The following is a 27,824-nucleotide window of genomic DNA, read 5'->3' as shown; positions in this document are numbered from 1 at the left end:
AGTGCTGCTTGAAGACGGCGAGCGTAAAAGCGGCACCTCATTTGGTTGCCGAGCCGCTCGGTTACTTGAGAGCTGCCATCAGTCAATTGAGTTAGCGAGAGCCTGTTGGGCGCGCAATAAACGCCCCACAGAAACCGGAGCCGACGGATTCACCTGCGGCCTACCCGAACGGATGCACACTGTGCGATTGTAGCTCATTTATTTTGAGTCTTGTTGGAAGGTTAAAATCAATTATAGCTCAAAATTCACATTTAGTTTTTTTTTTTTCTGCACATGCTAACAGCTAGCTTAGCTTCTCTTATTTTATGCAAATCACTCAGTTTAAAACAGTCGCTAGCTTAGCTTCTCCCTTGAAGTATTTGATGCAAATCATTCATTTGAAGACTTTTTTTGTTCGATTGCTATCATCGAGCGTAAACAGGAGGCCAGATGGCTAACGCGGCATCCCATAATTTTAGCTGTTGGTGTTCTTCTGTCACCACCTCTTTAGCATAATGAATGTTTGATTTTAGACTTCTCATGGGGTTGACATACTTATATGGAATTCATAACCGGATAAGAAAAGTTCCGGAGTTTCGAAACAGCTTGAGCAGATCATCAATTGGATGTCCGATCGGTAGCAGCTTAGCACGGTTGAAACAACAACCGGCGGTGGACAGAAGGCGCACAGACGCGCCGCCGACGTGTTGACGGAAGACTTCCACGAGGCCTGAGAAGGACCGAGCCGACCCACCCGGGCCGCTGTTAAAACTGCAGCTCAGTTAAAGCTAATGACCTAAACCCTTGTTTACCCTCCCGGGTCCTTCTGCCAAGGAGAGAAATCCAATGGTGACCTACGACATAAGAAAATGGGGTTTGTGTGTGTTGGGGTGAGGGGGGGCAAGGGGGGGTGCCCTCGGGGTCTTAGACTCCACTGATACAATCTGGAGAAGACCCCCATGCTTAAAGACTTGAGTTTCAGGGGTTCCCAGTTTGTAATATGGCAGAGTAACTGAGGATGTTTTTTTTTTTCAATGATGTCTATTTTTTCAGGATGTGTGCCAACTTGATCAGAATTTCAAAAAGGCTTCAAAAGTTGAGCAAAGACTGCCAGTCTTTGTTTTTTGACTGATTTTCTTTTTCTTTTATGTGCAATGTAAATGCGGTGCACCATCTGTCGAGGTGGTGCGCAGCTGAAAAGGTTTGCTCAAAACAGACATATTGAAAGTCTCCCAGTTAAAGCAACTTTTTTTTTTTTAGCCACAACCTCTCCCTCCCATTCCCTCCCTCCCCCCCCCCTCTCTCTCGCTCTCTCTCTCTCTAGTTCTCTTTTTTTCCCTCCTTCACTTCCTCAGAGAGAGACACACACACACACTACTAGTCAGCGCCTGCAGCAGTAATCGGACAACTCTCTCCGTTGTGGCCGGAGCGGACCGGCCCTGCTGAGGTACCGCACTGGCTGGCGGCAGTGAGGGGGTGCGCTCCATTCCTTCCCAGGCTTAAAATGAAAAAGAAAAAAGGCGCCTTGTAAAGTTTCATCTCCGTCCTTCAATCATGCCGGAGATTCTGGGAGAAGAAGTTTTTTAGAACATTGGATCTTTTTTCTACAGTTGTTGTTTTTTTTTTTCTAAAGAAGGGATAAAGACACGAGGATTCAAGCGTAATTGTTGTGAGTATGATATTTTGTATTTGCATGAAATTGCTGCTAGGCTTTTGGAATCTTTTGGTGTGTGTTGATATTTTTAACAAAAATATTCATTATGTATTTTCATACTAAATAAATATTGAATGCATTTTTAAAGTGTGCCAGTAATCCAAATTGCCACATAATCATCAAAATGTTCAAGTAAGGTTTGAAATGTTATTGCAGTTAAAAAAAATTAAGGCAAAGTTAATTAAAGTGTTTAATACGTCTGGGCAAATTTAAATACAAAAGTTTAAATATGAGGTAATTCAACTAAAAATTGTTGCACTCAAATGAAATTCTTTTGTCATTTGTTTCCAAAATAAGCTTTTCCTTATTTAGCTCTAAAATGGTTTAGTCGTGCATTTGATTTTTTTTTATAAATTAGCAATAGAATAATTATTTTACAAAACTGTTGCCTTGAAAGGATTATTTTCAAAATGGGTCAAATTGGCCCATTTTAAAATAAAAAAAAATAGCACGTGTAATTAACATAGAAAATGAAAATATTACACAAATTGGCAATTACAGTTCAAAATTGTTCTAAGTTTGCATTCTAGTTTGTTGTTGTTGCTCCTGACACTTTTGAATAATGAAACACACACCGGGTCAAATTGACCCAACCAGTTTATTGCTGTCGAATGCAGCCGGTGGGTTAAATAGCAAAAAGCGTTCGCGAGTGGAAGCGCTTGACATTTTATGCCATCTGCTTCGGCCTTGGAATGCTGCGAGGAGACCCCGAGACGGAGGGCCGCGCGCCATTCGGCGTCCCCGTAAAAAATGACACACATACTCGGCGTGATCACACACTCGTGTAATTGAAGTGGTTTCACGTTAAAGTGGGGGGGGGGGGGAACTTCTCTCGCTTTTTTCATCTTCTTTCGTTCGCTCCAAGGTGGGAGATGAAAGCAGTGGTGGGCAACTGATGGTTGGTGGGCCACATATGGAGCTTTAAAAGTGCAAAAGTAGAACCCCCCCAAAATTGTAAACCACTCCCTCAGTGTTAAACAAACATGACAAGCTGCTACCATTCAGCGGCACAATAACCTTATTTATCCAATTAGTGCGTATTTGCTCGCGTGGCTGTATGTGCACAAGCAGGAGCGGTCGGCATTGTGGATGCAGAGAATGGTGGTGGTGGTGGGGGCGGGGGGTCAGGGGTCGGGGGGGTTGGTAAGTAGGCAGATGATTTAGCAGCGCAGGAGTTGTTTACTAAATAGCAGCAGGCATTGTTTTGTTCACACGTTGCTGTTTAGGTCCGGAAATGAGATTGAAAGAACAGCAAAAATAAAAATAAAAAGTGGAAATGTGACGAGAATGCGTGTGGAACTGCCCACCTACCTAAAGGTCATTTAGTGAGGAAATAAAATTCAATAAAAAGCACCGCTAATAAATTGTGTTGTTGTTTTTTTTTTACAGATGAAAACAATTCCTGGATGAAATGTTATTTTAATCCTCTTGCTCGATTTGGTTCAATAATAATGTCCCAACCCAAAATTCCCACTGGACATATAGTCATGATTTTATGACATCAAAATTAACTCACCTGTATGGATTTATTGCCCGACTTAAACACTTCGATACTTTATGATTTTTATTTTTTTTTAAATGTGATTTAAAGCCTTAATTATCCTTTCCGAGGCCTTTCCGGAAGAGCCTGCGATTTCATTAGCAAAACGCTGATAATGAGTCATTTTCAAATGACTTTTTGTTTACTCGGGTTGACCAAAGGCAAATGAGGCGCCATTTACATTGAAATATGTTCGACGAATTGATCTTATTAGGTGACCGTTGTTCAAACAGCAACACGACCCATTTTGAAAAATTTGCATCGGCGGCACGGCATCCTAAGCGGAGTGTTGCGTCAAAAAAAAAAAAAGAAAGAAAAAAATAAAACTGCACCGCACCTCAGCACCCAGTCGCAACATCTGTGTCCAATTGTCGTACGCGTCCACATTCTTTTGCTTGCCCGGCGGATTTATTTTCCCTCGGCCACCATGTGGACTCAGCTGACCAGCTTAAGTGAGGATTAGTCGCTTTAAGGTTCCAATTTTTTTTTTTTTTTTTTTTTATAAAAGAAGTGCAAATCAAACACACTTAAAACTTCCCAGTTCGACATTGGAATGACCCAGTTTGATAACTTTGGATTGTTCTGCAAAAAAAAAAAATTGTTGGGTTGTTTTGCTTTGTTTCTAAATATTCCTGGGTCAGTCCAGATTTAAGGTTGTTTTAAACGCAGCATTTTTAAGGTGAAACACGATCAGACGGCTTAATGATATTAAGTATCAGGAACAGCCTGTTATTCTTTTTTTTTTACTGATTTTAATCCTAACTTTGTATTCAACAAAAAGGCTTTCAAAACAAGCTGAATCAGTGGTAGTAATTGTCCATATAAAAACGTCATTTATTTTTATTTCTATCAATTTTATCCTATTTTCCTGTTGGTTACGCTGGTCAACATATTTTTACTATTTTTTTTTATCAGTGGATGCATGTTAATTTTTCTCGAAGATTTTTTTGTCTGCTTGTTTTCTTTTTAGCAAATTAGGCTTTCATAATACAGTAATATCAATAATATATGCAAAAATTCCTATTCAAATTTAAAAACTAAAAATATCTGAAAAATCTAATGTCCCAGAAAAAAAGAATTAAGATGCATTTAAGGTCACATTGAAGCCCTGTCTGATTTCAATTTGCAGTTTTAAATTCTAAAGTTATCATCCACATCCCAAAAATTGTATGCGGTTGTTGGTTTGAATACTAAGAGATAATAAAAAGTGCTGATGATGATGAAGTCAAAAAATGCACGTCCATTTTGAAGAGCGCCAACATACGGGGCAACCCTCAGCACTCAAAATGTCAGCTTGTGTTTACCTGGAAAACAAACGGCGAGCAAGCGTGACGGGAGCCTGTCGTGGCAGCGCTTCTTCATCTCCCGTCGTCACGGTGACGCTTTGTTGCCGCCGGCTTCAAAGCCGCGCCGGCCCGTCCGTGAAAGGTGCTTTTTCTTTGGCTTCAACAAGTATTTTCCAAGGAGGCCTTTGAAGTGAGTCTTCTTCACGCTTTCTCCTCACCTAGATGCTTTCACCTGCAACCGTGGAGACACTTGAACACGACAGCAGCCAAAGGTCGCACAAATAATACTTAAAAAAAAAATTCAATTACATTGATAGTATTTAAAATCACAGCTGTTGAGGTCACACTGCAATTCTGAACACAAAAACAAATTCATTTCAAAACTGGAAGCAGAGTAATTTGTCCTTAAAAAGAAAAAAAAAAAAAAATCATTTCCAGACGTATACTCTTGACCTTGTTTTGGACCCGAAATCCCCACGGTGGGCCCTGAGTCAGTTCTAATATACTGTAGTGTTATGGCCGCGCCGCTGTACGGCTCTTTCTCGCTCTTGATGTCGGTCGGACCGAGTTCTGAAATGTAACTGTCAGCTAAAGGAGAGTAATAGAGGCGTCGACGCTGTCATCGGAAACATATGTGGCTCCATATGTTCGCATTTGCGCCTTGTTGTTGAGATGGGCCTCCAAAAGTGCCCCGAGTGTGCGCGCGTGTGTGCCCCGATGAACTGGGGGCCTCTCAAGAACATATTCTGTTTTTACAATGTTTGAGTGAGTGTTGAGCTAGCTAGTGATGCGCTAGTGTGGCTAAACAAGTTGCGGATTAGCTGGTCGTCGCCGCCTTGTTTGCCAATAAACGGCACTTTTGATGATGAGGTGCAATTAACTAAAGATGGAGACGCCGTGCTAATTGCTAAGCTAACATAAGAGTTACATTGTGGAAGACGAGAATTTGTTTTTGAAAGCAATTTATTTGACTAAATACATGCAATAGAAAGAATTGAAATTTGCCTCACTGAAATTTCACAACATGAATTCAAAACAAATAAAACATCTTAATTTTACAGATATGTTAAAAAAAGGAAACAAATTGAAACAAATCACTCGATATATTATCATATTTCTATTGTTTATTAAAAACCTTAATTCAGGTCCCTGCAATTCACCTGCAAAAAAAAAAATTGCTCCTCAAAATTTGCTAATCCTCAAATGAAGTCACAGATAAGCAAAACCGCAGTATGTTTTCTTCCTTTGCCACTTTTTCCGGTTCTAAATGGAGCTTTGAAGTTGTATATTTGTGTGCCCTGCTGCTGGCCCGCTTGGGGATGGTTGAGGGGGCGGGGGGGCTCAATCCTGACGCTCATTAGGAGCTGTCAGTTTGGGCCGGAGCAGGGTTGCTGATGAATTTCAGATAGTGTCAATTGCACATGAAAGATGTGCTGAGGATGCCTGGCCTGTCACGCTCGACTGGTCGCCCGCTCAACACGTCCCATCTTCCTGTCTTGAAAAAAAACCTGTGATCCCACACTTATATCCCCCCACCCACCACCACCACCACCTCCACCACTTCTTCCTGCTTACCTTGGCTAAGTCGCTTTGCATGTTGATTGGGGGTGGGGGGGGGGGGGGGGGGTGAGGGGTGGGAGCTAATCCAGTTTGCAGCTGTCGTAGGCCCAAAATGATGAACCGCCTCTCCAGGAGGAAAGAGCGGCGGGCTTCGTCTCTCTTCCCGCTTCATGTTTTGTCAGAGACGAGGCTTTTTGTCTCACCCTAACAAGGAACGACTTTGTTTCTTCCAGGTGGAGCTGGCCGGAGGAGGAGTCGCAGGACTTGGGAGGAATCGGGCATCTCGGTTGCAGGTAGATTTTAATCCATGGGAACCACTTTGGAAAAAAAATAAAAAATACAAAGTCCGCTACATAACGTAAACGGGTGTCACCTTTATTTGAATACAACTAGTGCAGCAACACATGCAGACAGATCATCTAATTGCCGCTATATTTTTTATCCTCCGACTGATTGCTTTAAATCATTCTAAAATCGGAATGTTTTTGCTCATATGCGTAAAATGGCACCGGTACCGATGCTTTCGGCCACGCACTGTCGAGTTAAACGTTCAATGCGGTGTTTGGCTTGCTTCTGCGTAAACACGGCAACAATTAAGACGCTTGCCAGAGTAAACACATCGGGCCTCCTCGCCTGCCAGTCAGCCAGTGCACGGAGCCTCTTGTAATCAAGCCCCGAACGCATCAAACCGGCCGACATCTGGCTATGGGATGCGACGCGCTGACGGCAAACGTTGAAAGCGCGGTTTGACGAAAGCGTCGGAATGACAAATTGTTTTGTTTGTCGCTGCGCCTTTCATTACAGCGCATCGGCTCATTTGAGGGAACTTGTTTGAAATCATATGAAGATGTTATTTGCCTGCATCTTCTGCATCATTTACTCCAACCAAATATAAACTTCCATCTCCTTCTGCACACCTACATTTTCAAAAAGTGAAGAAGAGGAATTAATAGACCAGATATTGTCTATCTACATATGTTGCTCCACCATTGGTATTCCAATATCATTAATTTTCTTCTTTTTTTTTTGCTCAGGTTTATGGAAATGCAGGATCTCGCCAGTCCTCACAGCCGACTTAGTGGAAGCAGCGAATCTTCGAGCGGTGCCGGCCTGGACAACTCCCACCTCCATAACAACAATTCCATGACACCCAATGGCACTGAAGGTCTGTTTCCCAGCGATTATCAGCCGTGATTTTAAATGTCATGATGCTGTTCCCCTTAGCATGGATGGACACAAGTGGAATTTTGCATGCGGTTTTCCCACAGCGCATCGTTGTTGACTCGGGTGATAAATAGACAGTCACGTGTCCTTTTTTTTTTCTTTTTTTTTTTTTTTTACCGCTTTCTTCCCCTCATAGGTGACAGCATCACAATGCTCACCACAGCAGACTGGTTGTTAGGTTCTAACTCACAGTCCGCCTCAGGTTTGTCTACTTTGTTTGCAATGAAAGGACAATCCAAAATTCAATGATTGGACTTTTCATTCAGGCTTTGCTGTTTAAATGTGTCATGCTGGCATGGTTTGAAGTGAGTTTTCATTCCTTCATCCAATCCTAAATTTGTTTTTGTGATGGTGTGCTAGTTTATGCATGCACACAGAATTATTTTTTTTTCTTTTTCTGCCCCCCCCCCCCCTCCCAACCCACACCCGCCCGCCCGCCACTTGTCAGCATGTATCGGCGCTGAGCAAGCACAGCGGAAAAACATGTACGACATGACAACCGATGGCTTCTTCATTTCCGCGGAGCATGACCGCCTTGCCCACATTGTCGATTTGTTTTGCCCCCAAAAGGTGGAGGGGGGGGGGGAATGATTTCAAAGATTCCTGAGCTGTCAGGTAGCTGTGAAATTGCACTTCACGCATCTATCAGTGAGCTCGGTAATGGAGCCAAGGTCACAAATCGGTCGCTACGCTTAAAGATGAATTTATAAAGCAGCGCCTTTTCCTGACAGTTCAGTGATACTAAAACAAATCTTAGCGCACGTCACATGAATCATTCGCTAGGCATTGATTTAGAGTTGTGTCAGCCCGCTTGTTTGAGATTTTAACACAGATGCAGCATATCAAAAGCCGGATTTACGACACAGGCCACGCACAATTAGTCAGATGAGAACAAATATTGTCAGCTCCCTAAAAAGTCATGGAGGTTAAATTAAGTGACGAGAACAAGTGGAAATGAAAACTTAATGAGACGGCAAAACAAATTGAGATAAAAATAATGCAAAAGTCAGCAAAAACACAAATCGTGATATGCAGGGTCAATGAAACTGAACCCCCAAAACTTGTTTGATTTAAAAGAAACTGTTTTAAAAATTATTTTTAAGCATATTTAATAATGATAATAATACAATAATAATCAAATAATAAAATATTAATAATCAAATAAAATAAATTTGTAAAATAATAAAATAAAATAATAACATTTTTATATTTAATGTTTTTTTTTTTCTTGGCAGTTAAAAGCGAGCCAATGAGCAGCAGCGACATAGCCGCCTCAGTTGCAGACACCTCTCTCGACAGCTTCTCCGCATCAGGTACCGAGTCTGTATGTTTGTGTGTGTGTGTGCGTGTATGTGTGTGTGTGTGTTTATGTGTGCAGAAGTGATCAGTGAGCGATGAGTCCACTGATAAGCCGGACGTCAGGAAGCGTCCTGACCAATAAAGTGTGTATATGTATGTATGTTTAAGAACATGACCCTTTGTCTTTGTCAGCGTTTTTTTTTTTTTTTATATGCTTCGTTCACACAGAAGTGTGTGAATGTGTTCACCGGGGCAGTTCCCATGTCGTTGAAAGACGTATTAATAACATTCAGCGGAGGTAGTGCGAAGGCCCTCTTTGTATCCCGATTTTTTTTTTTTTAACTCCCTCTACAAACCGGCAAAACTACAATCCTTTGTTTTTTAATACTGCCAAAACAGTTTAAAGCTTGTTTTGTTTGTACAAAGTTTTTTTCATTGTCATGCTTTCGAGAGTATTTATTTTCAAGGCAAATAAAATAACCAAGAGCAAAAGACAAGATGAGCCACCGTAAAAAAAAAATAAAAAAAATTCAAGGGGCTAAGTTAAGAGCCCTGTGGGACTACGTCGTCATGTATCGTGGTTGCGGCTTTGTCAGCCCATTACAGCCGTGTGTTTATCCCGGCGGTTACCATGACAATTAATGAGTCAGCAGAAAAAAATAAAAAAAAGATCCTAGCCTACATGATTATTTTTGCTCCATTATTACAATCCCGCTTTTCAACCTTAAGGAAGGTCAAGGAAATAAACAGAGTAATGCTGGCGTAATTACCGCTTCTTCGGAATCTCGGGGTTCTGTTGGCGAAAACTAATATTTACCTTGCTTCTGAGTGTTTCAACGTGCTCTTGTCTCTCTCTTAACTCTCCTCCTCAGCTATTGGAAGCAGTGGATTCAGTCCAAGACAAACGCACCAGTTCTCCCCGCAGATTTACCCTTCCAAGTAAGGCTCCTTTTTACTTGTTCTTCAAAAAAAATACATATATATAAAAAAAATAAGCAATGCTCAACTTCATTTGGAGCTTTAATTGGATCCTCCTGCTTTATTTGCCTGGATGTCTGCAGCTCGTGTCGTAATTTCTCGTCTTTGGTGATACGATCAAATTTTTATGCGGCCAGTTTAGTTGTTTTGGAAGGCTGACTGCATTTTCTTCCTCACTTTTTTTGTTGTTCTTTCATCGCTCAAACAGCAGGACATATCCGCATATTCTTCCGACCCCTTCGTCTCAAAATATGGCCGCGTACGGGCAGGCGCAGTACACCACAGGAATGCAGCAAGCCGCAGCTTACGCCAGCTACCCCCAGCCCGGACAGCCCTACGGTATCCCGGCGTACGGTGAGGGACGCCATTTTAACTCTTTTGGAAAGAGAAACTTTCATTTGTGAAAGTCAAGACCTTTCTTGAGACGTTTTGCTGAGTTGTTGTTTGTTGCCCGCATGTTCTCGTGTGGTGATTTTGCTGACCGTGTTAGATGATGACGAATGGAACACAAATTTGTGTCTGAAGATCCAGAAAAGTCTTACATTTGATTTTCCACTCCAAAATTCCAAATTTGTTTTAACACCAAAATTCAACAAATTTGTATTTCTGTTACATTTAGAGAGGATTTTTATTCAAGAGGTCTTAAATTTAGATTTTTATTGATCCTGTATTCTGTTTCATATGCAGTACATACTTCATAAAATAGTATTGAAGAATTTCACTAAATCTTGAGCTCATATCCTTGTGGTTCCATTTTATTGAGCACATTCTTCTGACTCCTAGTGGTTCCATTTATTTAATGAGGTCTTAAATTTTGATCGAGGTGGTCTGAAATTTTGGTGTCTTAGATTACAGATAACAGTAACAGTGTAATCTGGAGTAACCCAAAAAAATCCGTTTTGCAATGGTATGAGATCGCGACAAGGAATCAGTAAACAAATCAGCGCCGGGGCCATTGTGATCGGTCCCCCGGCCCGCACTCGGTGTAATTTCAGACCTGTGACTCTCGACTCCTGTAAAGAGCATCAAACCGATCTGATGTCGCTAACTGATTTAGGGCCATTGTGGGCAGGCATCAAGACGGAAAGCGGCCTGAGCCAGTCGCAGTCGCCGGGCCAGACGGGCTTCCTCGGCTACGGCTCGGGCTTCAGCACCCCGCAGACGGGGCAGGCGCCGTACAGCTACCAAATGCAGGGTAAGTTGCACAAAAAAAAAAAAAATTAACACAAGATGGGGGAAGAAAATCACCCGGCACTTAAGAGGCACCCCAACTCCCCAGCCTTTGTTTTTCTCTCCCTGTGATCATATTTGTATTTGTTTAAGCGTTTTAGATCTGTGGCGATTTATAGCCTTGAAGCTAATAAAGATGAGCTGTTGCCCCCTCCGCCCAGAAACAATTTTCCCCCTCGGAGCCGCAAAACTTCCACCTGCGTCGGCCATTTAGCTGGCCGCATTCCGCTCTGGCTCCCTTGTTACAGAATCTCTCCAGAAAATCCAACAGTAAATAACGCCAGCAATTCAACCACATGTGGCACGCTGTGGCCCTTTTTTTCCCCGTGGCTGCCGACCAAAAACCAGAGAGCCTGAAAAAAACAGAACGACGGCGGGAAGGGTGGAGGGAGTGGGTCGAAGTCCCGATGACAGAATTATAAGTCCATTTGTCTTCCAAGTATTGTGCGCTTTGTTCTTTTTACCTTAACCTGCCTATCGGATCCCCTGACTATCCTGAAGTTGTCAAAAATGAAATGCAAATTCGGGCCTTGATCGATTACAGTAATTGCTAAAGGTTATTCCAATCATCTTCTTCTGGTTTCCAGCAACCAAAGCAAGGTCCACATGTGACAACCCCCCCCCCCCCCATCCCCCAAACCCGTATCCCTTTGCCAGCTTGTGACCAGCTGTCAAGGCGGCAGACGTTTAGATAAATGTTTCTGCGCCTCGCTTTCATGTCCGATGCCACGGAGATTTGCGTGGCTGCGCCGAATCGTAAAGGCCACGTTCGAGTGGCAATGGATGGCGGGTTGGCACAGAAACCCTCAAAGGGGGCGTTGAAAAAAAACGACGAGATTGCAACGTCTAAGGTGACAATTTAGAAGTAACGCCGGTAGAGAGTTGGGGATTGAGCAGATGCTAATTATGTGAATAATTGGATTCCAGCATTCCGGCAAGCTAGCAAAAAAAAAAAAAGGAGGAGGAGAGTCCATCTGGACTTGATAGCGTATTCCCAAGTGGGGCATCCAAACTTCTGCTCCAAATATTGTGCACTGATGATAGACATAGCCCGTGGCGAGGAGACTGATCAAGCCAGGCAAATGGACTTCCAATTGTGGGGCCAGAAGGCAGGCAAGAGGTGGGGAGGGGGGGGGGGGGGGGGGGGGAAGGGGGTCTGATGTCTGCACTTGAGTGACTGAGTGAACTAACTGGAGCAGCACAGAGGGAGGCAGCGAAAACATGCCCCCCGGGGAACCGCAAGGCCCCCCGATCCTAACAGCACGCCTCCATTCTGGACGGGGCCCGGCGGGCCGGGGTCCCCTCGGCTTTTATGTGGCTCCTCGCTCTCCGCAGAGCCAGCACTTTTATGACCGCTTGAACTGCGCTTCGGGCTAATTTGTTGTCGTGCTCTTCGTTTGCCTGCGCCTCTGATTGTTCTGTCAGACTTTCACTCCGTTTTGAACTTTGGAACCAAAAGAAGTGAGAAGGGGGGGGGGAGTGCGCGGTAAAATTCCCCCTCACGGCCCTTGAGGAACCAAACAAGGCAGACAGATGTAAAATAACCGGTAGAGGCCGGGGGGGGATGAAAAGGGGGTGAAAAAGCTGCACGGGTGTAAGGGGGGGGGGGGTGAGACTTCACAAATCATTTGTTTCTCTTCTCGGGGCCAAACAGAGAAGCGCTTTGTGTCCGTTTTTCGCCACATCCTTCCTTTCCGCTTGCCTGATCTTTTGACTGCCTTCTGAAAAGCTGCTTCACGTTTGTCACGGTGTGGGAGGGCCTTGACGCTCACAGCATGAAAGGAACTCCCTCTTGTTTGTTATCGGGGCGGGGTTGGGGGGTAAAAAAAGGTAATGATGACCCCCCTCCATTTAAATGACAGTGCATTTACCTTCATTCAACTGGCACTTGGAGTATATGGCAAGATTACACATAGACAGTGAAAAGGGGGCGGGGACTAATTGTTATTTAGTATTTAACCTATTCCTTTTTGTAGCATTTTTTTAAATTTGGCGGCCATTTTACCTACCTCAGGCCCATAGCAGATGGAGCGGCCCCAGCCTGGAGGCGCCCGCCCTCTGTTCCTCTAATAAGTCAAGCTGTGTATATTATTAAGCCATTAGATGCTATCAGCCCCCCTTTGAATGACTTAATTACCCAGGAGGGATCATCCTTTGAGTGAGTGAGTGAAAAGAGAAACATACATATTCATTCCGGCGGGATGTCAGACCCCCCCCCCCCCCTCCTTTTAACCGACCGACCTGCCCTCGGTCGTTCGCCCCGGACGTTACCCTCCAGTAGCCACAAGACAACCAGCCTCTTGTGCTACTCGCAGGATTTGCTTGGAAGAGGAAGGTTCTCTCCACTAGTTTTCTGCCCCCCCCCCCTCTCCGGAATCCCCCCCGCCGCCCCCCAACTGTCATTCATCAGGTCTGATTCAAGCAGTGATAAAGAGAGGAAGAGGAGAGAGATAAGGTCGCTTTTCAAGGGTTATCCTTAAGGGACCCAAATTTGCAACATCCTGGGACCCCACCCCCACCGCACCCCTCTACGCATTTTATTTTATTCAAATCCACCGTTAATTTGAAGTTTTAGAATAGAAGTTAAGTCTGGCGCTTTTGAAATCATACCCAGATCATTATAAGAAAGTAAAAACAGCAAAGGGCTTAAGATTGACCCCTGAGGATTGCCACAAGTCACTATTTGAAGCTGTGAGTTAGCTCCACTAGCATGTGATCTATTCGCCCCAAAACTACTTATCCTAGAAATAAAGTCTGTTATGTAACCAAAACATGTCCCTCTTCCCAGGCGGTACTTTCACAACAACGTCAGGATTATACGGCGGGAACAACTCCCTGACGAACTCGACAGGCTTCAACAACACGCAACAGGTACGACTGCCAGATTTTTTAGATCCTAACGCCGCCAATCGATCGGAACACCAGATTTTCACCGTCTTACATTTCATCCGTGACACATAAATCACTCTGGATGTCGCACGCCTCGTCCACTGGATTACCTGCCGTACCGCCTCGCTCATATGTCTCGTGGCAAAGAGCGAGAGCGCGGGATGCTAGTCCAGATGTGGGAGCGAGCTGACATATGTTCGCATTTATGATTTTTTGGAAATCTGTGCGGTAAAGTAGCAATAATGGTGAAGGGCATATCTCACGTTACCAAAAAAACCCCCCCAAAAACTTCAAAATGTTTGCAGTTTTCTTCAAGTTTGCATCTCTTCACAGGAGTACCCGGGCTATCCTGCCTTCGGCCAGGGTCAGTACGCTCAGTATTACAACAGCTCGCCCTACACGTCGCCCTACATGACCAGCAACAACACCAGCCCCAGCACGCCCTCCACAACCACCACCTATACCCTACAGGAACCCCCTGCCGCCATCACCAGCCAGGCCATCACGGAGAATCCCGCAGGTAAGCCACTCCGGCGCTAACTTGACGTTAGCATCGTCTGATAATGACGACTAGATTCATCATTCGTGTGTTGCATAACAAAAGCTTGCAGTTGTCTATTGGAACAAATAACTGAACCAAACGGCAGCGACGTACATTAAGACAAACGTCCTCGAAAAGAACCGAGCGTCATTTCTTTTTGTCATCCGTCTTCCTTCCAGTGGAGTACAGTACCATCCACAGTCCATCAACCCCCATTAAAGATTCAGAATCGGATCGATTGCGTCGAGCCTCGGATGGAAAGTCACGTGGCCGGGGCAGGAGGAACAACAACCCGTCGCCGCCGCCCGACTCCGACCTTGAGGTAGGGGTGAGTTCGCTACCTTGGCGACAGACGCCCTCGAGGGACCTTAATCCTCTTAGCACATGGGCTGACACTTTGCCTTGAACGCACCGTGGGCATTAATTCATTATAAGAAACGCTTCCTTAACTGGGCGTGAATAATTGACACCTTGTGGAATCGTGACTTCTCTTCTGTGTTAAGCAATCGAAGAGGGGGGGGGGGGTTGTCCCTTTTACATGGAGGCGCAATCATTGCTATGCTAGCTTTTGTTAGAACTATAAGCTGCCATTTAAGCATTGACATCATCGCATATCGACTAAATGAGTTTGTCCCTATCGATTGTAAACTAGGGATGGCTGGGACCGTTACGGTGGCCGAGGCCGGGCCAATTCGCGCTATTGACCGTCAGGATCACCTTGCATCGCTATCGATTCAGATTCTTTTCCTCTCTGTTTTTGTGTCCCTTCTCCTCCAGCGAGTATTCATCTGGGATCTGGATGAAACAATCATCGTTTTTCATTCCTTGCTCACGGGCTCCTACGCCAACAGATACGGACGGGTGAGTGACGATTTAACGCGGAAATACGAGACGGCTGAAGCAATGGGCGACGGCCAACGGGTTAGGAAGCGACGCAAATTGGAGCGTCAGGAACCGGATTATTGCATGGGGACATTTCGGGGAAATAGACGGTTGAGCACGGGGTAAGGGGATCTCACCGTGTAGATAATTGCTTCTTTTTTTAATAGCTCCAACGAGGCTTGGCAAGTATTTGCCTGCAGCTGTCGAAGCGGTGCGTGGCTGCGGATCGCCAAGTGGGGGGGTGGAGGGGGGGGCTCGCAACTGTTGCGCAAGGGATGTCCCCTGACACACTTAAGTGTTCCTTTCTCTTGCCCAAATGAGCACACTGTTGCTTTAATTAAGCACTTCTCAAATCATCCAGGAATGAAATCCAGAAAAAAAAAATCAAAGTGAATTGGAATAAGAGCTATATTGCAACAAACATGTTTTTATTTTTGCACACGGTTATTTTCCCTGTACATGCTCATAAGATGAAATGATGAAACGTTTACTTTTCCACGCCGGGCTATTTGTTATTCCATTTAAATTGCCTCTCTAAATTTAAACTTTCTAAACAAACTGTTTTTGGGTGGGGGGAAATAAGGCAAAATCGGATTCTCATGGTTTGCTTTTGAGGGCATCCTTCTATGTGGCTTTCAAAGTTGATCAGTCACACAGGCCCTTGCATTTTTGACCAAAGCATATGATTTCACACGGAGATCCGGCAAAAATGCAGCATTGTGGATCTTACGCAGAGACACAGCAACACGCGGTCAGATAATTAAATGTAGTTTGGGAGTAGAGTTCTCAATACATTATTTTAATTCTTTAATGGACAGAAAAATGCAATTTCTTTTTAGGTATACAGAAAAAACATTGTGATACATATATTTTAAATACAAATAAATATGCTTTTATTTGTTTAAACTTAAACAATGTTCAATACACAATTTTCTTTAGCCAGCAATGTTATCTGCAAAAAAAAAAAAAAAAGATGACCGTCACATGATATTTCATCACAAATTCCATATGGCCCTCGGAGGACTTTCTAACGACAAAAATGGCCCCTGATGGGAAAAAGTGCTTCGGTGGGAAAAGTCACCGACGTGAATCCTCCGTGATTCAACGTAAACAATCAGCCGGCAAGGGAGTTAAGAATACAAGCACGCCACAAGGCACCACCTGCCTCGAGATGTCAATGCCACCCCCCCCACCCCTCACTTTTACTAATAACCCCCCCCCCCCTCCCCCTTCCCCTTTACATCCCCACCTCCTTTAAGCTCTTGCTCCGGCCTGCCCAATGGCGCTCCAGCTGGCTTTAGCCGTCAAAGCTTTATGGGGGTGAGCTGCCTTGATGCCAATTAAAAGAGCTGATAAGAACTGCGCGGTGTTTATGAGAGGGGAAGGGGGTGTTGTTGGAAGGGGGCGGCGGGGGTCCACAAGGGAAAGTACGGATATTTATAGTGATTACGGGGAAAGGTTTTTGTAACGTTTTCTTGACGCCACCCAGACAGGGATGACAAAGGTGGGTTGGGGGTGAGCACTTTCTTTCCTGAAGTAGTTTATAGATGTACCTTGCAGATAGGCTTTGAGTGAGCACACTCTGCGGTTGCCGTTTTTAGGGCCTGAGCAGCCGGCAGTGCAAAAATTTGGACTTTTATTACTGTTTGAAGAACCAGAGCGGCGACTAGTGAGCTGCTGTCACATCATATAGAAATGATCAGATGAAACGGAGCCCTTATGGAGGCCGGGGTGTTTCCTGCTTCGGAAGGGTACACCGGAGACCCAGTGTGTGTGTGTGTGTGTGTGTGTGTGTGTGTGTGTGTGTGTGTGTGTGTGTGTGTGTGTGTGTGTGTGTGTGTGTGTGTGTGTGTGTGTGTGTGTGTGTGTGTGTGTGTGTGTGAGATCGCCGCTGCTTCTTGGCATAAGTCTCAGCTCACTCTCCAACCGGCATGCAAGGCTGGGAATAGAGTAAATAAACAATGTCGGGTCGTGGGGCAGCCCTCTTTCACCCCCAAAACAAAACAGTGCCCCCCATCAAATACCCCCCAAACCACCCCCTTCCCCTCCCTACCAGAACAAAGGCAAAGAAATGCTAAGTTCTCTCACCACTCGAGGCGCAAGATGTCATTTTAGGCCGTCAAAACAACCGCTGGTTAAAAATCTTGGCTATGACGCGGACATTTATTTCTAGTCTATAGCGAACCGGAAATTTCTTTCGGGCTTGTGCATTTGCTCCGCTGTCATCTCCAGTGAAAACATAAGCGCCATGAGCTACGACAGCTAATCAGTCGAAAGCTCAGGTGAGTTTTCAGGTGGTTTAACCGGCTAATCCCTGCTCCCCACGACCACTGTTTTCACTCCCAAAGCAGCTGCATACACACAAAAAGAAATCCTCGTCTTGCTCCAACTGCCGGTAAACCCGAGTGTTGAAAATGGACCACCCCTAACTGGAGACTGGTCAATTTTTATTTTTATTTTAATAGCGTTTATTCCCATCTGTAGACCGTTCCAAAGACGATCGTGGTCCTTTCTGCACCGTCGTAAACACGCCGGGCCAAAACTTTCAAGTGGGCCTAATGTCTTCTTTTATGAGAACAGCCTGCTGGGAAATTATTTGAGTAGACCGGCCGGCCTGCTCTCACCCCAAATATAAAATCATGATTTTGTTTTTATTGTTTGTTTTCTTTCAGGATCCACCATCGTCAGTATCATTAGGACTACGGATGGAAGAGATGATCTTCAACTTGGCCGACACGCATTTATTCTTTAACGACTTAGAGGTGCGTGTCCTCCATTTTTTTCTTTTTCTTTTTGCCTTCTATCTGATGATTTAGTGTTTTCCAAGAGCTATAAAAGTGTGACCGGAGCGTCCATAAGAAGCAACTGCTTCATAGCGTGGAAGCCTCCTTCTCAGTTATCAGTCTCATACCGGAGACGCATTACTTTCTGAGCCCTCGAGGGACGCCATGAATTTGACATGTCAGTCGTACACCGCCCCCAACCGTAGCGGTGCAATTTGTCAGGCTTTAGTGTTTCTGCACCCATCTCCTTTCTGTCTGCATGTCACGCTGTGTGTTTGGTATCGCTGTCCACCTACACCACATGCCGCTTCCCACGTCTCTCGGCACTCCCCGGATTTCACTTCCACGCGCTTCAATGGAAAAGACGAGCAGAGACAGGACTGCTATTGAGATTGTCTGTCGTACTAGGTGGCTGATTTATTTGATGTCTTTCCAAAATGTGCCTTTGAAGGTTTTCATTTTCTCATCTGAATGTGTTCTAGAATGCTAACAGTTGGTATGCTAGCTAGTTGGTATGAGTAGATGAGTCAGGAAAGTGAAGACCAGCTCATCTTTTGGCCGACCGTTGACTCGATATGTTGAGATGTTAGCATAGCATGGGACTCAAAGCGCTAACGCATGTTTTTCGCTAACAACGATCAGCGCATTGATCTCTCCTCTTAAAAACAAACCGGTTAAGTCCGATACCTAAGCGGTCGTGCTTCCTCTCTGTAGATTTACAGTACAGTCGCCCGGGTTTGGATAGTGGCAGGTTAAAACGAAACGAGCCTATAAATACCTCAGACGGCAGCAGCGGCGGCAGCAGCAGTTATGTATTGAAGCATGTGCAGAAATGCATATGGTCCATCTAATTTAGTCGGGAGCCATAAAGGGACAACCCAGAAGGCTGCGCAGAAAAGGAACACAGGTGCAGAGTTTAGTACGAGGGGGGCTCCATCAAAGTTTTAACACTGCCTCGCTAAAACCACCGCATTAAATATGGCCGTGCTAGCCGACTCAATGTTAGCATGGTATTTTGCGTTCGAATCTTACTTTTGGTTTATTTTGATGCCCACAGAAATAAACTGCTTCTGTATTTACGTACAAAAATCCCAGATTGCCATGAGGGCGACAAACTCAAGAGCCACCATTTTGTGTCCTGACCCACATTGCTAGCTAATAAAGGCATAGCAGCTAGCTAACTTCAGCCAGTAATGAAACCCACAAGACTGACACTTGTGAGTTTACTGTAGCTGCGAAATGCTCAAGCAGCGTGTGGGAACCAGGTTCCCCCTCTCTGTGGGGTTACAGGACTGGCCGCCCCCCTCCTTTCCTCCCTGTTCGGGTGAGAAAACAACTCTGAAGGAGAAAGGGGCATGAGGGCAAAGTCCTCAACAAAGGGGGTTGGGCGGAGAGGTCTCCCAAGGTGGGAACATTTTCAATTAGTGGCCCTATGCCCCCTTCACACTCCGAAGCCACTTCCACACGCCGGATGGGTGGAAACAACCCCGTGACATGAGCGCTGCCTGCTTTTTATAGCTCCCTGGGTTGAAACGTGCACTCGGGCCTGTTAATGAGTGATGCTGTGAATTGCACGCTCAGCTTGCGCTATGGGCCTCTAGAGTCTCTTTGCAGTCTGTTGGTTTTATGTCTCGCCATAGTCGGGTTAAATCCCGCAATTCCGCCTCAATGATAGCTTTATATTGTTTTTGCTTTGCTTGACACCTGTATGTGTGTAAGTGTGTGCTCAAAACAACCCACCACCCACATCCTTCGGCGAGTGACTCCACTCGATACGAGCCGCCACTTTATGCTGACAACAGAGATATAATGAAAACCGATCTGAATCGGAAAAAAAAATCGTTTTTTTTTTTAAAGTCACAAGATACAAGTGCGCCGAACTGCAACGAATCGAATCGTTCCACTTTCAAATCTGCCGTCCTCGACTTGGATTACACGTAACCCGAATGAAATTTGACAAAGCTGTCATAGAGCGCCAATCCCGATATTCGTTCTCGTTCGTTACCATTGTTTGACTTCAATCTCGACAAACAATTCAACCATCATACCCGACTGAATCGTACTCTGACAAGAACAAACATTTTTTTGGCGTTCCCCCCCCCCCCCCCTCACGCCCCTGTGAACATTTGTCAAACCCGCATATCTCTGTGCTTTTGTTTGGCGCCGTTGTTTAAATTCCGCAACTGTTCAAGCGCGGCTCGGAATGAAGTAGCTTGGAAGAAGTCTCCCTTTGTTACCCACATCCTGTGTTTGACCCCCAGGTATAATCGCAACCCCCGCCCCCCCATACCTGCGGTGGGAACCAAGGGGTGGAGTGGTGGGGGGGGTCAGTGACTGACAGCCTCTATCGCTGGAGTGTCGAGGAATCCCGCGTTGACGGCCGTTGTCCGCGACATGACGGACAAAAGACTTGCCAAAATGGCGACATTTATTCCAAAATGGCAGACAGGAAACCAGAGCGGGGGGGGGGGGGAATGGGCTCCGTGTTTTTGGCGCATTGGTGATTAACCTTTGCTTTGGTCTCGGCCGAGTCGCCACCACAGGAAGAGTCGGGCCGTCATCGCTTGATTGCTTGATGACAGACAGCCGGGGAACAAAGACGCCTCTGATAGCTTCCTCCCTCTGCTGAAAAGTTTTCAGCAGAGGACAGAAGGAGAACTTGAATGATGGAGAAATGACATCCTGTCCTCAATTACTCTGTTGCTCATCCTGGTGAAATTTGCACATTGGTTTTGTTCAGTAACCTGGAATTTGGTAGACATGTCTTTTAGGAGTAGACCCACAAAAGCCTGAAAAGACGCCATTTTGGTTTAAAGTTATTTCAGGGTCCAGGTGTACCTGAAAAATCAAACCACTCCTGGAGATTTTCTCCTGTTACCCCCCCAAATCCCATGCTTGACAGATGGGTGATGCTCACTCGTCGAGAGTTTCAGTCCATCAATAGCCACTTCCAACTTTTAAAATTCACTTAGGTGCTTATGAAGCAAACAGAGACGAGTCCCTCCTGAGTACAGTAGGAACATCTGGTCTAGGTTAACAGTGATTGTAGCTTTTCGAGTGAGCACTGTTTGCTTGGTGAGCGGGGAGAAGGGGAGGGGGGCGGACTGGATGGAAAAGAGATGTTCAAACGCTCCTGAGAAAGTCCCTCGCAATTGTCGAGGCTTGTCAGTCTCTTACGCCCAAAGACTTATGCGCTACTTTCATTTGTATTCGGGGAGGCATTATTCTCATGCGGTATTCCGACATTTCACCGAGGCGCCGTAAATTTCCCAGCACTGCCATTTTGGCCGCTTTCCATTTTTGACCATACGGCTGCACTTAACTGCCGTGAACCTGCGTCGTCCGTCCATCCATCCGTGGCTTTGCGGTGTTTACGAGGCCCTCAGAAGTGGTTCCTAATGAGTACGTGTAAGGGTTACTGTACGACATTACTCACGTCTGGCTACCCCCTCCTCCCCCCCCTGGTCCTCCCAGGGAGTCCGGTGCAGAGGTTTACGCGAGCCCCAGCAGGGAACTGTAACTGTTTTTCAGATCCCCCCCCCCTTCATCTTTGTTCGCGTGAAGCAGGTTGATAAATGTCTCCGTCAAGGTCCCAAGTCGGCAAGTCTACGAATCATTCTCTTTGTAAACCTTTCATGATCTTTTATACGTTTTTTAAACTGAAAGCTCCATGTTCCAGATCACGTCGGGTCTAACCTCAACGGATGAACCCGACGAGCTCCGATTTATCGGATGATCGGGTCTGGTTCATTAGCAGCTAATTACTGGACAATTGAGGAATTCCAGTGAAAAGGGGGCGGGTCTTTAAATGGAGGCTTTATGAGGTACTTAACCCGAGGAGTCGTTGTGGTTTTTCCAAAACAAGCAAGTCGACCCTATCGTACCTTTGCTCTGTACCACCACCCGCACTCTCCGTTTTATATCCCTGATCATTCCCAAAATCCTGGTGAGTTTCTGGAACTTGGTTTCTGTTTCTGGAGTTAAGTCAGTAGCTAAAGGTTCCATCTTGTAGACTACAAGGCTTCCACTTTGGGCTTTCTACCCTCTATCGGTGTGTGGGAGCCCCCATAGAGGGAGGGTAAAAGGGCCACGGGGTCAAAGTCTTTTCCTCTTTGGATCCCGGGGAAAGAGACTTTGGCAAGAGAATGGCTGCATTAGTGCGGGGCTTGGAGACAGGGGCGGGGGGGGGGGGGAGGGTGGAGGGGGTCAAGATTTTAATTCTGTTAAAAGAACAGCTGGTTTGAGTTTCTCCTCACCTCAAGCTCCCCTTCCCCTTTCACAGCGCAAATCCAGGGAGATGAAAAATTTGTTCAGAGGGGAACCAGTAAAATAGAAAAGGTTTACGGTCCAAAGCCCTTTACCCTTACCCTGCTCCGGCATTAGGAATGCAATCACGTCAGCGTTCGGCCTCGCCTAGATTGACTTCAAACCAGGAAGTTCCAGCAACTCTTTGGGTGTCCTAACAGCCGGATGGGATTTAATTAAAAAAGTTTAAAAAAAAAATTCTGGAGGGATTTTTCGGATTTGAGAAATTATTATTTTTAATCATTTTAATTCTAAACAGGTGAGTCGAGGTCATTCGTGGATAAAATACCAGGCTGTGCTGGGTGACGTATTTGACGATTGGCTACAAAGACGACTTTAAAAAAAATGCGAACGTTATTGAGTATAACAAACTAGCAAACGTGCACCGAGTCGGGCTACGCCGGGCGGATTCGGAGCTGCGCCGTTGTGGGAGTGATGACAGCCGACTTCAATCAAAGCACCACTTATATTCACATAGTTCCCACGTTATTTATTTTTTTTAAATACCTTTACATCCTGTTTTCTAGATTAGGACATGTCAGCTCTCTTTTCACTCTGCTAGGTAATTTCCTGGCTTCAGGATTGAGTCCATACTCAAATTTTTGCCTCACACCAACTCTCCCTCAATATAAGTGGATGGGGGGTAGGAAAAGGCCAGTAACACTCGCGCGTTCCTATAAATGGAAAACTAAGAACAGATTTTTTTTTTCAGCGGCGCTCACCGGGCCGGCTGGCTGGCTGGCTGGCCCCGGGGCCTGTGATGGTGTGTGGCGCGGCAGCAATCAGAGGTCATAATTTCATTGGCGGTTAGCATCAGGTTCAATTTTTCTAGTCGGTTACATTTAGCAGAAAGTCTGGATTGTGTTACCGCTCGCCCGGACAGAGCTGGAGAATCGCAGAGCCTTTCCAAGGAGAGCCAAAGGGAAGAGTATTAGCGAGCACATGTGCTCACAAATGCACTATTAGAGCCAAGGCCCCCCTTTTATACGGCCTACTATATTTATATACATCAAGATGGCGGCTCAAACACAAACCCGAGTCGCTGAATAGGGTTTTATTTCGGTTGCCTCTCTGCCGATGACGAGGTCGGGGTTTTGTTTAGACGGCGCTGGTGAGGGCACATGGGAAGAATTATGGGATGTGCTGATTCAGAAGATTCTCGGACGAGGCCTTTCAACGCCGGGGCGCCCAGCCAATGCCAGGCTGTGTGTGTGTGTGTGTTTTTTTTTACGCTGGTGAAAAATGACAACCAACGCGTAAGCTAGCGACTGGCAATTTTCTTCAATAATGAAGCCTCTCAAAATACTTCAAATAGATTGAGCCGGGCGGGGCCGACTGAAATGTTATGTTTGGTTTTGCAGGAATGTGACCAGGTGCATATTGATGACGTTTCTTCCGACGACAACGGTCAGGATCTTAGGTAAACTGCTGACTCATCGTCTGTCTTTAGCAAATGCCCATATTACAGATAGATAGATAGATAGATAGATAGATAGATAGATAGATAGATAGATAGATAGATAGATAGATAGATAGATAGATAGATAGATAGATAGATAGATAGATAGATAGATAGATAGATAGATAGATAGATAGATAGATAGATAGATAGATAGATAGATAGATAGATAGATATTTTTATCTATTTTTAAAACAAATTTCAGAATATTATATACATATATATATATATATTTTTTTTTTTTGATTTGCTGTGACGCTAAGCCACGTCTTTTCTAATCCGACTCACAGCACGTACAACTTTGGCGCGGACGGCTTCCACGCGGCGGCCACCAGCGCCAACCTCTGCCTGGCCACAGGTGTGCGTGGAGGCGTGGACTGGATGAGAAAGTTGGCCTTCCGCTACAGACGGGTGAAAGAAATCTACACCACTTACAAAAATAACGTCGGAGGTAACCCCCCCCCCCCTCACCTCTCCCCCTCCCCTTACTAGTTGGGTACTTTTCCAAGCGGTCCAAAGCAAACAATATTCCCGTACGCTTGCAGGTCTCCTGGGCCCGGCCAAGAGGGAAGCCTGGTTGCAATTGCGAGCAGAAATTGAAGCCTTGACGGACTCCTGGTTAACACTGGCACTGAAAGCACTAACGTTAATCCACTCAAGGTAAAAGTCGAGCGAGGGGAGTTGGAAAGGGGGGGGGGGGGACTTCTTTCACGGGAAGTCTGTCATCAAATGGCGCCGTCTCCTTCTGTGCAGGTCCAACTGTGTGAACATCCTGGTGACCACCACGCAGCTGATCCCCGCCCTTGCCAAGGTCCTGCTCTACGGCCTGGGCATCGTCTTTCCTATTGAAAATATTTATAGCGCAACCAAAATAGGTAAATTGTTTATTATTTAGATTCAAATGTATGCTTATTTAATGGCACCCCTTGGGTACATCCAACCAGACGCGAATGTAAAAGCACCGGTCGGTGACAGCATCTTGAACGGATGAGTAGCTTAGTTGGCGTTTTGGGAACAGGCGCTACCAAGTGACGGGTCCGGGGAGATCCAGGCAACAGATAGGATTGATGTTCGGAATAGGCCTCATCAACTCGGGGATTATTTTCTCAGAGAGGGGCCTCCCTCTGCATATGAAACCACTTGGAGACATCCAGCCCCACACACACACACACACACACGCTCGTTCTGCAATTCACTTTCCAGTGCAAAATAAACATTATCCCCATGCACCCTTTTTGAGAGAAATCATATGTTGGCCTTTTTGGGCGCCACTCTTAGTTTTATCTTTCGATTTTTCCCACACAGGTAAGGAGAGCTGCTTCGAGAGAGTCGTCCAACGGTTCGGCAGGAAAGTTGTTTACATTGTGGTCGGGGATGGCGTGGAAGAGGAGCAAGGCTCGAAAAAGGTAAGGGATTCACACATGGGACCGTCATCGGTTCTTCTGGAGAAAAAAAAATTGTATTCATATTTTATAAACCATTTTTATGACCGAATTTAGTCCTGGATTCTTGTCAAATTTGCTCTTCTTCTCTAAGATATTCTTAAGCGACGTCTGCCATCTAGTGGTGAACAGTGTTATTGCAATTTCAATTGCTCCACCACAGTAAAACTATCAAACTAAAATAAGACAAAGCATTTTGGGGAAAAAAAAAAAAAAAAAAAGCTAATAAAAGCCTCTTAAAAGGGAACTGAGTGGAAGAGAGAAAGTCTTTAGTGTTCAAATGTTTCGAAGGCACGGCGAGGAGGGGCCGAGGGCGGGCGATGCGTCATAATTATAGATTCCCACTCGGTGCCCTCGGCTTCGTGTAACGCTAGACCGTCCCTTTCAGCCATGTTGAAGGCCTGCATAAAGGAGCCTTCAATCACGGATAGGATATTCGCTGCGTCGGCACGCCATGGGAAAAAAAAAAAAAATTCTTTCAACCAACCATTTCCTGCTGTGGTGTGTTCACCGGGGTTCATGAGTGATAAAATATTCCTTTCATGTCATGTCGCGTATGGAGAAGATGTGTGAAGCACTGTTATGTTACGGCCTTCACGATAAAAACCACAGCCTTTGGAGAAAAAAAAAAAAAGAAAGCCAGATAGCCATCTCCAGCTTTTCAACTTTAAAAGCAAAGACAATTTCCCAAACAAAAGAGCCAAAGAGCTTTTAAGGGTCACTGCAGGCTCTCCTAAGCGGAACCTTGGAGAGGTTGGAGCTCTGATAAAGTCCAGGGGGGACTAATGGAGGAGCTCTCTACTCCACCTGTGACGAGTTCCTTTCATTCTCCAGCGACTCGGGTTTCCCCTGCCGCGCACTCGCTGGCTCGCCTCGGGAACGGCTCGCGGCCTCCAGTGGGAGCATTGATATTTTTTTTCATGTTTCAATGACCGAGCCGTGGCTTGTGATTGTTCCAGCACAACATGCCCTTCTGGAGGATCTCCAGCCACTCGGACCTCATGGCCCTCCATCACGCTCTGGACCTGGAGTACCTGTAGCAATGCTCGCCTTGCTTTGGCATCTCATCAAAAGGCCCGTCGTGCTACCTGAAGCGTCTCATCTTCCAAGAGGAGAGGAGAACGGTCAAACGTGCTGACGTCCCGTCACACGTCGTCTTAACGCATTTTTTTTTTTTTTGTCGTCGTCGTCCCGAGAGGTGAATTTTACAGCCGTGGTTACTGTGAAAATGGACCGCCTGGACTTATTTGAGGCTTTCCGGTTGGTCCGTCCCCGTCACCTCCCCCGCCAGCGCTTCTTATTTATGAACTCCGTAAGAAGGCGAAACAGACTCGTTCCTGAGAAATCTCCGTGCTTTTCTAATAATTTAAGAAAAATGACAAAAAACTTTATTTACTGAGACAATCGTGTACAGCGGTGGTTTGTTTTTGTTGTTTTTTTTTTGTGCGTGTGTAAGTTTGTAATCACTGGACAATTCCTTCCTTATATCCATGTTCTGTCAAAGATGAAAAAAATGTGGCTTTTTTATTGGAAAAAAAAAAAAAAAGCTTGCAAAAGTGTTGATGACGTGTTCCAAGTTTGTTAAGTAAAGGAAATATGTAGATAATTGCATTTTGTGTGTTTTTGTCAATACCAAATGTGGTCTTAACAGGAATTCTTTGTTTGACTAGGGATGGCTGCGCCGCTGTGGGAGTGGTCACAATCCACTTTAGTTATAGCCAATCAAAAGTTCATTTCCTTCAAATGAAGCACCCTTACAGGGATAATTAAAAAATAAATAAAATGAAGGTTTCATTTCTGGTGTTCAGAGATTTGTATATTTTGAAAATGGCTAGCTATTATTTTAAATAAGCGGCTATGACGTGGTGGCCGTGCCCCAACTTTGACACGTGTCACATCACGAGTTGGTTAATCGCTCCAGGAAGCAAATAGAAACTAGAGCTGGTCGGCGTCTAGACCAAACAACAGGCCCACATGCTAATCCCGTCTATTTCAATCAAATGCTTCTGAGTGGTTTTCAAGTGTCTCATTGCTAGCTATTTATAACCCAGGGAGTTGACATTCTGTATTAGAGATAAATGTGTGAATAAAATTATACTTCTACTGATAAATTTAACATGTCTGGAGAATTGTCTGGTAAAAGACTGCCCAATGTTTGTCCATTGAAATTTTTCTGACCAACGTAAACAAAGCATATGAGAAGTGGATAATCACATAGAAAATCACAATCGGCATATTTCGAAAAAAAAAAATCTGTTCGGTATTTTCCTGGAACAGCAGTAGCTTAAAAGTGTCAACATGTAACAAAAGGCTAGAAGGGGACGGCCAAAACCGCACGAGAGAATTAACATGGAATGTTTTTCACCGCCGAACTGCGTTCAATATGTTCAGCCATTGTTGTATGTTTTGTTTTGTTTTGTTTTTTTCACGTGGAATGAGAAGGATTGGCCGGGTGAGGCGAGTGCGCCTGCCAGGTCCGGACAAAGTAGTCAGGCTGGACAAACCATAGGAATGTACCAGCACAATGAGAACTAATGTGCTCCCCAACCGTACTCTGGAGCCCCCCCCCCCCCCCCCACATCCGAACAGCTGAAAGATTGTCCCGAATGACTATCACTCCGCTGCTATCTCTCAAACACCGGAGGCGGGTCAGCTTTTCCCCGTCCATTCAGGTAACAGTGAAAAAAAATGAAGGACAGAAGGAAAAAAAAAA

The 27,824-nt window shown here is 45.2% G+C and overlaps 1 protein-coding gene across 2 annotated transcripts; it reads left to right on the top strand.

The window, feature by feature from the left end:
- Positions 1-1,345: 1,345 nt before the first annotated feature.
- Positions 1,346-27,471, top strand: eya1 (EYA transcriptional coactivator and phosphatase 1). 2 transcript variants are annotated; one of them, XM_085938583.1, is made up of 18 exons: positions 1,346-1,648; positions 6,313-6,372; positions 7,114-7,244; positions 8,539-8,616; positions 9,475-9,541; positions 9,789-9,934; positions 10,653-10,775; positions 13,599-13,681; positions 14,033-14,219; positions 14,420-14,562; positions 15,018-15,101; positions 17,795-17,884; positions 23,572-23,630; positions 23,960-24,120; positions 24,215-24,329; positions 24,423-24,544; positions 24,975-25,075; positions 26,071-27,471. In XM_085938583.1, the coding sequence occupies exons 3-18, from the start codon at positions 7,118-7,120 to the stop codon at positions 26,149-26,151; spliced, it is 1,767 nt and encodes a 588-aa protein (XP_085794709.1). In that variant the 5' UTR covers positions 1,346-1,648; positions 6,313-6,372; positions 7,114-7,117; the 3' UTR covers positions 26,152-27,471. The 2 variants fall into 2 exon arrangements, with proteins under 2 accessions (XP_085794709.1, XP_085794707.1); XM_085938581.1 differs by having other exon boundaries at positions 10,638-10,775.
- The last annotated feature ends 353 nt before the right edge of the window (positions 27,472-27,824 follow it).

Source organism: Syngnathus leptorhynchus, chromosome 19 (genome assembly GCF_054491065.1).
Source record: "Syngnathus leptorhynchus isolate UIUO chromosome 19, UIUO_Slep, whole genome shotgun sequence".
In the NCBI taxonomy this organism is placed as follows: domain Eukaryota; kingdom Metazoa; phylum Chordata; class Actinopteri; order Syngnathiformes; family Syngnathidae; genus Syngnathus; species Syngnathus leptorhynchus.
This window is presented reverse-complemented; position numbering and strand designations above follow the sequence as displayed.

Excerpts from the sequence above, each read along its gene's own strand:
- eya1 (XM_085938581.1), top strand. The coding sequence starts at position 7,118 with ATGGAAATGCAGGATCTCGCCAGTCCTCACAGCCGACTTAGTGGAAGC. Across the intron at positions 14,220-14,419 it reads CATCACGGAGAATCCCGCAG|TGGAGTACAGTACCATCCAC; the intron begins GTAAGCCACTCC and ends TCTTCCTTCCAG. Across the intron at positions 17,885-23,571 it reads TATTCTTTAACGACTTAGAG|GAATGTGACCAGGTGCATAT; the intron begins GTGCGTGTCCTC and ends TTGGTTTTGCAG.